The 10,178-nt window shown below is 37.2% G+C and overlaps 1 protein-coding gene across 2 annotated transcripts in view; it reads left to right on the top strand.

Annotated features, from left to right (window-relative positions):
- The window catches only part of SCFD1 (sec1 family domain containing 1), a 128,432-nt gene that overhangs the window by 74,482 nt on the left and 43,772 nt on the right, over positions 1–10,178 (top strand). For both annotated transcript variants that reach the window (XM_006766015.2, XM_006766016.2), the window contains 2 exons: positions 3,489–3,585; positions 7,961–8,031. In XM_006766015.2, the coding sequence (XP_006766078.1) occupies positions 3,489–3,585; positions 7,961–8,031 (168 nt within the window). The remainder of the gene's footprint in view (positions 1–3,488; positions 3,586–7,960; positions 8,032–10,178) is intronic.

The raw sequence follows: 10,178 nt of genomic DNA, 5'->3' as shown, positions 1-10,178 counted from the left end.
ACATGGTCCTCCCTCCCCAGCCGCGTCCTCAGGTACCAGCCCACTTCCGCGCGCTCTCGAGCCTCCATACCTTTGCACTTTACTTCCGCAGCTCCTCACCCTCAATGTGGTTTTCTCTTTTCTTCTAGTTGTAGAATTTCCACTCCACCAGCCTTCCTGTAATTCTGGATGTTGACCGTCCTGTCCTTTTATTGCGTTTCTGAAGTTGTTGTAGGAGGCAGCAATCTCGGTGTTCCCCTATGCCACCATCTTAGTTTCTCCTCAACATTTAGCATTCTTAATTTCATATATCAAATCACTAAAGACTTGATTGATTACATTTTTCACTTCTAAAAGTTTATTTTACTTTCATTACTTTTTTTCTTTCATAACTTTTTTTTTTTAATATATTTTATTGATCTTTTACAGAGAGGAAGAGAGAGGGATAGAGAGTTAGAAACATCGATGAGAGAGAAGCATCGATCAGCCGCCTCCTGCACACCTCCCACTGGGGATGTGCCCGCAACCAAGGCACATGCCCTTGACCGGAATCGAACCTGGGACCCTTTAGTTCCCAGCCCGACGCTCTATCCAGTGAGCCAAACCGGCCAGGGCTTCTTTCATAACTTTTAAAGATAACTATTAATCAGGCTCTGGCTGGGTATCTCAGTTGGTTAGAGCATGGTCCTGACATTCCAAGGTTTTGGGTTCAATCCCATACAAGAATCGACCAATGAATCCATAAATGAGTGTAACAACAAATAGATGTTTCTCTCTCTCTCTCTCTCTCTCTCTCTCTCTGATGTTCCACTCTCATATCCATGTTTCTCTCTCTCTCTCCCCCGCCCTCTCTCCTTCTCTCTCTCCCTCCCTCCCTCCCTTCCCTTTCTCTCAAATCAAATAAATTTAAATATCTTTAAAAAACAGAGATGACTGCTTATCCATATATATCCTGATCTTATAGCTTAGAAATTCAACAATTATTTTTTCAAGTACTTGTTACAAGCCATATGCCTTATTAGAGTATTAGTGTTAAATGATTAATTAGATACACTCTAGGGAGTGTACTCTTTTAGAAGAGTAGCATGTAAACAAAGGAGAATAATATAGTATAACTAGAGGCCCAGTGCATGAAATGCGTGCACTCTGGGGGCGGGGGGCAGTCTCTCAGCCCGGCCTGCGCTCTCTTACAGTCCGGAAGCCCTTGGGTGGTGTCCGACTGGCAGTCAGAAATCCTTAGCACTGCCGCGGAGGCGGGAGAGACTCGCGCCACCGCTGCTGCGCTTACCAGCCATAAGCCTGGCTTCTAGCTGAGCGGTGCTCCCCTTGTGGGAGCACACTGACCACCAGGGGGCATCTCCTGCATTGAGTGCCCCCTGGTGGTCAGTGTGCATCATAGTGACCAGTTGTTCCACGGTTCGGTCTATTTGCATATTAGCCTTTTATTACCAGTATATAGGATCATTGTTATTGTGGAAATGTATGTAAAGTGCACATTTAAAGGAATAATAAATTCTTCCAGCTGACGAAGAGCCTGGGGGAGGGGCAAGAAGGGGAAAGAATGGAGATTGAAGAAAGAGTTGCAAAAAAGCTGGTCCTTGAAGAATGAGTAGAATTCACCAGGCAGGCGATGGAAGAGGAATATATTCTTAAAAAGCTGAGAGAATAATCTGAGTCTAAGCCTAGATACATGATGTCTAATAAACAAAAGTCAGTGAGTTATTTGATGTGACTATAGGGAACTATTCTAGTGTATAGTAGTTAAACAGAAAAGGTTGGCTGGAGCAGATTGTGAGGGTCTGCAAGTAAACTTAACACCTTATTTTATCACATTACCTCCTCCATTTCTGGCTTCAGTCTACAGATAATTAACCTTTCCCAATATAATATTCACATTAACATAATTCCTACTACCATTATCCTAGTTCCTCACAAGTTATCTTGGACTTCTTTCATTATTTGCTTTAAATCTCCATTCTCATGTTAATTATTAAGTATCTGTCTCTTTCCATTTCCACAGCCACTACTATGGTCTCTTTTCTAGGATCTCTTTTCTGTTTCTTCTGTCCATTTTTAATATTATACTTTTTTATTCCTAGGACTTCACCTCATCTATTTTGCTATTCAAAATAGCTTTGTAGAGGAGCTAAGATAGCTCCTATGCCAGGGAGCCTGAAGAAGATAAAGTGCCAAATAGTTTATAAAAAGGAAAACTTGTGAAGTTTATTATACTCTTATCAGGAGCTCATTAATATGGAAATTCTCCATGACTGATTTAGGGTATTTTGTTGAGTAAAAGCAAAGGACAGAAGAGTACAGTGTATTACCTTTTGTGTCAGTTTTCTCCAGTTTGATTATGCCTTGGTATGATCCCCTTCACTGAAATGAACTCTATCCTTCAAATCACTTTCAAAATTCAACTCAGATTTTATCACTCCCTCCTCCACAATTGGTTAACTGTTTCATTGTCACCTTAGCTTAATATATTTATGTTCTATATTTACATATTGGTTCTTTGTTGGTAACTTATTTCATAAGTGGTTTCTATTCCCTTTAGAGCAGTGACTTTTTATCAGTGTGAAGCAAGAATTCTTAAAACATGCAATACCTGACTATTTAGTCAGGGGCACTGACCTCTTTTCCCTTAGATTGTCAAATAAAAAAGACAACAGCCAACACAGTAATAGCCATCCAGTGTGAATGAACCAATATTATATCTGTGGGTTTTTTTGTCAGATCAGCAAAATACATATTTTTGTTGTGCTGCAAAATTTCAGTAATTCGTTTACGTGTGCATGAAATGAAAAAGGTTGAAAATCACTGTCTTAGATTAACACCTTCAATAGAAAACATGTTCTTTTCTCTCTTATGTGTTATCTGAAACATAATTTAATAGATACTTGGTAATAATTTTTATTTCCTTTTGGGGATATAACATGTTAATTTCATTTGGATAATTTTACTCAATACATTTTTAATTTGGGAAAAGATGTGATACCAAAAAGCTAAGCTTGACTACTTTTCTAATATCTAAAACTTCAAAGTATTAAATGGGGCTATTAATGAGGAAAAACAGTTTTATTTAAAAACCATTGAAAATAATTTAGGGTAACTTTCTATTCAGTTAAGGTAAAAATATGTAGATTTGTTCACAAAAATATATATAACCATAACATGACCACTAATTTGCATGGAATACAATATTATTTGTATGCTAGTTACTGATTTATACAGTAATTGAGATTTGTGCGGTTTTTATCTTTGCTAATACAAATATGACAATTAAATTGGAATTTATAAGTCAAATATGGTAAACAAAGGGCCAATCTGGTTGTTGTTTTTTTACATAAAGTATATGATCAGAAGTAGGAAACTTTAAAATAAATTCTATTAGGAAATGAACGTTTGCTTTTAAAATTGATCATAGAAAATAAAACTTGTAAGCTGAGAAGCCCTTAATGTGTTTTTACTACTTGAGGTATTCTAATCTAATATTTATTTTGAAACAGGCAAGAAAACTAGATGTATATTTTGAATATGAAGAAAAAATAATGAGCAAAACTACTCTGGATAAATCTCTTCTAGATATAATATCAGACCCTGATGGTATGTACCATAAATTTAAGGTTAATGTAAGTTTCACATCAGGTGAATCCAGCATTTTCAATTTTAGTAAAATCTGAATAGAATTATTTTTTCTAACCATTTATGCTAATAATGAGATAATTAAACTATTTTCTATTGAGAAGTTTGTAGCATAGCAGTTCATAAAGTAGAAAAATAATTTGCATTTTATTTCATTGAACTTTTCTTTAATGGTATTTAAGCACTTTTTATATTCATTTAAAGTGCTACATCTGAAGCTCAATTTCTGTTGGTCCAGGAAGATTTGAAGGTATAACATTCAAAGCAGGTGTCTCTAAGTGATATAGTTTCTAAATAATTTGGTTGTTCATAAAGTAGAAAAATAATTTGCATTTTATTTCATTGAACTTTTCTTTAATGGTATTTAAGCACTTTTTATATTCATTTAAAGTGCTACATCTGAAGCTCAATTTCTGTTGGTCCAGGAAGATTTGAAGGTATAACATTCAAGCAGGTGTCTCTAAGTGATATAGTTTCTAAATAATTTGGTTTAAACATAGAGTTTTATAAAAAGATGTATCTAAAACGGAATTCTATTTTAAATATTTAGGGAATTCACTTTTAAAGAAACTCTTTAGTCAATCCCTTTATATTTTATATTCATCTAAATATTTGTATGTTATATTTTCTTAAGATAAATGCTTTGTATTTGGAAAATGTAATTTAATTATTGCTTTGAATTATAATGATCATAGGATCTACATAGGGTTTTAGCCTATTAAAATCTCTAAACTTTAGAGAGTTATTGATCATTTCAGAATAGTTAGCAGTTCAAATCTCAGCCCTTTTCCAAAATGAATAAAAAGGATATAAGCTCTACTCATCTCATATTTCGCACAAAAGTTACTCATCTGATGATAATAGTTTTTGAGTTTTGGTATGAGTTGGGTTTTTTTTAACATGTTTTTATTTATTTTTAGAGGGAGAGCGAGAGAAACATCAATGATGATCGAATCACTGATCAGCTGCCTCCTGCACGCCCCCTACTGGGGATTAAGCCCCCAATCCAAGCACGTGCCCTGACTGGGAATTGAACCTGCCACTTCTGAGTTCATAGGTTGACACTCAGCCACTGAGCCATATCGGCTGAGCTTTTGACTTCATTTCAAATTAAAAAGTAATTTTAAAATGTCCAAATTATTTGTAATTAAAGATTCTATTCATACAACTTCTGAGAAGCCATAAGTATTGCTCTCACTTTTTAAAAAATATGTTTTTATTGATTTTAGAGTGAGGAAGGGAGAGGGAGAGAGAGAGAGAGAAAGAAACATTGATCGGCTGCCTCCTGCATGCCCCCTACTGTGGTTTGACCCTACAACCTGGACATGTGCCCTGACCAGGAATTCAACCAGCGACCTCTTGGTATATGGATTGACACTAAAACACTGAGCCACCTAGCCGTTGCTTGCTCATACTTTTAAAAAGCTAGATTTGTAGTGAGAGCATAGCATTTTAAGTATTTATACTTTACAATGAAAAAGTGCAAAATATACATAAGTCCATTACTTCAGAGTTATTTAACAAGAACTGTTGAGTAAAGTTAAAACAAATAGTGTGTTGATAAAAGGGCAAACAGAACCTTTCATTGTCCTTTCCCCCTACTTTCTCAAACAGTTTATTTTTAAAGACATTAAATAAGGCTGAGCAATGTAGGCATTTATGCAAAGCAGAAGTCTGGTGTCACTTTCGACCAGAACAAGATCTTGGAACCTGAGCAAAATGAGAAGGGCATCTACATGTAGGTAATGGGAGTGTTGATAATTTGTATAAGGTATTGAAGTCTGAGTGAAGTGAGCAGTGTCCACAGGTGGAAACACAGGTGTAAGAGCTCTAACAGATCGCTGCACGGAGCCAACCCAACATCAGCCCAAATGGGTGAGCAGTATGGCCAGGCATGTTGGGTCCATTGTAGGGAATCAGTGTCCAAGTGGAGTGAAAAGGCTTCCATGCAGGCAAAGATGGCAGCAGAGATATGATATTTGTTACATACAAGGAGCTGGTTAAATAAGTAAATATATTAGATAATACAACGGGAGCCAGGTTTCTCCTTGGAGAAGGAAGTTATAAATAGGAAAGGGAGAAGACTAGAATGAATCCTGGAATGCTGGGTTGGAATTGGAGGTGTTGGTATGGACTTAGTGTTTTCACTATGTATTTGTCAGATAGAGAAATAAATACAGATGTTTGTGTGTGTGTGTGTACACTTATACAGGTGTCCAAAAAAAATGTATACACACTTGAACAGCTGATAGCACAATTTTGAAAATAAAATCATTTTAATAAACATTGCCTTTATAATTATTCAAAGTATAGATAAATTTTTGGGGACATCCTGTATATGTATTATCTAGCTCTGCCAATTGAGCAGGGCTGGAAGCAACAATGCCCCGATAGTAAAGATTTTAGCTTATAAATACCATTTTACATTAGGATTCCAGGGCTGGCATGGGGAAAGAAAGTATATAATGAGCTGGACACTCTGACTTTAAAATAGAGTGCAGTTACAGTAGAAACTTACATGTGACAAGAAGATCCAGGCTGTGGCTATAAGCTCTAGAGTACTTATAACTGTAAAGATACAATTGCAATTTGGTTCCCCTGTGATTCACGTTCGTGTTAAGTATTTGGATGCTCTATAGTCCATACCATCAGGACTCTTAAAAACCTTAGCAGAGGTTTGGGGCATTTATTAGCACATAGTAACTATAAAATGTTTCTCCCTGAAGAATGGGAACTGTCCCTTCTTTAAACAGAACGTGTGCCTTCTGTGAGAAAAAGGCTATGCTACTAGATGCTGAGAATATTAAAAAGCAACAGCAGGGAACCACCACAGGCCCCTAAAACTCTGACGGAGAGGACCCTTTCTCTACTACCTTAGAAGCTATGGTCCCAAGAGCCTAAAGCAAGCCCTGTTGTTCTTTTTCTCTATTTCCTCTAGCTGCTTGTCAGTTACAGGACATGCACAGTGGAGCAGGGTAACTAGAGCCAAAGGTTTTTGGCTAGAGCACCAAAAAGGAAGGGCTAAGGGAACTGGAAAGAACCAGGAAGATTGCAGAGGAAGGAGCTCAGAAAAGCAGCCCCACCAAATTGTTCATGAATTCCTGGGCTCACCTCTGAACTGCCTATATGGGAATCTGATCCTAAACAACATTCCAAAGCCTAAGAGGTGAAGGGCTACATGATCTCCCAGTTCTCCTATTGTCCACTGGGCAGTGAGACACATCCCCATAGCACTGCAAAAGGGTTTGAAAATAGAATCAGTGATGGAACCACAACCCACAGGAAGGTGGTAGGAACTTTGGCCTGAACCAGCAGGCTAATTACCTGCTAAAACAAAAATGTCAGCTTTTCCTAGGATTTAAACAAGATCATGAATCAAAGTGTCTAAGATACTATATTTATTTGTAAACATGAGAACTTTGGAGAAAGATCTTTATCACTATTCTTTGTCATATATAGGGAGTGAGGATAATTTAAGAATGGGTGTCTAGATTCTACCCATATTTTAAAAAATTGATGGTTCATCAGTCATATTTTGAAAAAGTTCTTTTTTTAATTCTGTAATAAAGTATACCAATTCGATTTCTTGAGTATTAGGACATAATTTGAAGTGAGAGTTTATATTGTTATTTGTTGAGTAGTGAAACTGAGTTACCTATGGCTATTACCACTTTTCACCCAAGTAAACCCAGTAGCAGAGGGGAGAATAAGTTACTTTCTCTGGACAGTTTTGGGCTGTGGGTAATAGGAGTTGTAGTAGCCCAAGGCACCCACTGCAAGCAAGAAATTTCTTTAAAATCTTATGTTTTGTCTTAAAATTTTAGACAAATATGCACAGTACATCAGTGTTTAATATAAATGTATTAAATGTAATATAATGCCCTTCAGAAAGAGGAGACATTATATTTAATTATCCCAATTTGAAAAGTATGACCTTAGTCTGATCTATATGATTTTAGGCAGCAAGATTTCATAATCTAATACCTAGGGTGACCACACAGCTTGTGTCCCAGGACAGTCCCATTTTTATGCTGATTGTCTTTCCATAATTATTACTAACATCCCCTTTTCATCTCAATAGTCTCCTGTAAATCTCAATATAAAGTACAGTATGGAAGAAAGAATGGAGTTACTTCCATATCCCATCTCTTCAATCCCAAAGCATTTAAATTTTTTCCATATCTGTATTTTATCTGGTTGTAATTAAAATGTTTATAACCTTAAATCAGCTAAATCTAGATTCATATTTAGATATGCCTTGACTTTTTATATACCTGTGTTGACTAAATACCCAGAATTATGAGGGGTTTTTAAAATTCTGCTTTCCCCTATGTAGCAGGAACTCCAGAAGATAAAATGAGGCTGTTTCTTATCTATTATATAAGCACACAGCAGGCACCTTCTGAGGTATGGTCTCTCTTCATTTATTGGGCAAACGGGGGGTAGGGAGGGGGGTGTGTTTCAAAAATAGAGGTAAAAATCACTATGGCCAAATAATGACTTCATTTCTTTCTTTAAAAGAAAAATAGTTTGTTAAGGCTGGTTCCATTTACTGATGAGTTTTATAACAGTGTTTATTGCCACCAAGAAAACTATCCTCTCATTATATGTCTGACCCCTTTTAAGTCATTGGAATATGAACTGAATTCAAGTAGCCAAAAATTTTATTTCTAGAAAATAGCTATTCTAAACTAAGTTAACCAAGTTTGCTATGCTTTTTGAAAGGTTGTTTTTACTATTTCTCATGATGTGATGATCTTAAAAGTTCCATTTCTTTTTTGTATTTTTGTATTTTGATTATTATTTTTAATTGATTTTTAGAGAGAAAGGAAGGGAAAGGGGAGAGAAAGACATATCAGTGTGAGAGCAAAACATAAGTTGGCTGCCTCCCACACGCTCACTATGAGGGATCGAACTGCAACCCAGGCATGTGCTCTGGCCAGGAATCGAACCGCCAATCTTTCAGTGCATAGGACAACACCCAACCAACTGAGCCACACCAACCAGGGCAAAAGTTCCATTTCTTTAAGCAGTAGCTACTAATATTTATTTGCCTTCCAAAGATTTTATCTTTAACTGCAAGTAAAAATTTGGTAATTTTTTAAGATTGTTTTAAAACTAATGTCCATTGTAGAAGAGGAGTTGCTTGAAGGGAAATATGCAGTGTTCCAAAAAGTCCTGTAAAAATTGTAATTTAATAAGATTTTGGTAATCTTCAGATTCATGTTGCATGATTCATATAAAAATAAAGTTGAAATACTTTGTATTGCAATGAAATAACTACTTTTATATTAGAATAAGTTCCTAAGAATGATGGGAAAATGATAAAGGGTCCTTCTAGATTTTTTTTTTTCTCACTGAAAGTATGGATTGTGGGTAATTTTATTGTTTTGGTTTTTTCCTGTAATGAGCCATCAACTGCTTTTGAAGAAAAAAAAGTTTTTTAAGTAGGTATAGACCATTAACTTACTCTGAAGGAAAGCACTGATTTTGGTATCAGTCTTGTTGTTGAGTTAGAAACCTCTTAACTTATTCTAATGTTAACTCAGTATAATTTTACCAACTTTTCAAAAAGCATAAGAAGCTCACAGATGACATCTAGAATGATATGGCTCTTGTAAACTCTTTTTCTTTGCTGGTAGTATTGATTTTAAAAAAAATATCTGGTATATTACAAGGCTTTTGGTCAAAAATGTGTGGCATGTTAAAACAGCAAACTAAACCCATCATTTGTTTTCGGCCAATTTTACTTTATCCTAGGAATACATAGTTGACTTTTATTTCAGTAAGAAAGTGTCACATTCTTTTCAGAAATAACTCTCTCATTAATAGAGGTATACCTGTATTTTCGGGGATCCTCAGAGCCTATTCATAATATTTTCTTACGAACATATGATTTAAAAACTTAATTTAAGATTTTTTAAATTTGACCACATCATTTTATTGTCATTTATTTTTTGCTTGAGGCCTGGCTTGCCCTCAGGGCCGATCAGGTTTCCTGCCTCCCCGCCTCCTTCTTCCCTCACCCACCTGCCACCACTGCACAGTTCCCACCATGTTCCACACCACCCCCTGGTGGTCAGTGCCCATCATAGCAAGCAATCGAACTCCCAAGGGGACATTTTGCATATCAGCCTTATATATATATATAGACTAGAGGCCCGGTGCATGAAATTTGTGCACAGGGAGGGTCCCCTCAGCCCAGCCTGCACCCTCTCCAATATGGGACCCCACGGGGGATGTCCAACTGCCGGTTTAGGACCGATCCCCCGATCTCACAATCCTGAACTGCTGGCTCCTAATCGCTTGCCTGCCTGCCTGGTCACCCCTAACTGCCCCCTGCCACCACCACCCCGCGCCCCCCGCTGGTCTGATTGCCCCTCACTGCCTCAGTGTGCCGGTCTGATTGCCCCTAACTGCTCCCTCCCTGCTGGCCTGGTCACCTCTTACTGCCCCCCCTGTGGCCTGGTCATCCCCAACTGGCCCCCTCTGTGGCCTGGTCACCCCTTACTGCCCCCCCGTGCTGGCCTACCTGGTCACCCCACACAGCCTAT

The sequence above is a fragment of the Myotis davidii genome, unplaced genomic scaffold (assembly GCF_000327345.1).
Source record: "Myotis davidii unplaced genomic scaffold, ASM32734v1 scaffold21, whole genome shotgun sequence".
Taxonomy (NCBI): domain Eukaryota; kingdom Metazoa; phylum Chordata; class Mammalia; order Chiroptera; family Vespertilionidae; genus Myotis; species Myotis davidii.
The sequence above is the reverse complement of the archived record's forward strand: the minus strand, read 5'-3'. Positions and strand labels throughout refer to the sequence as shown.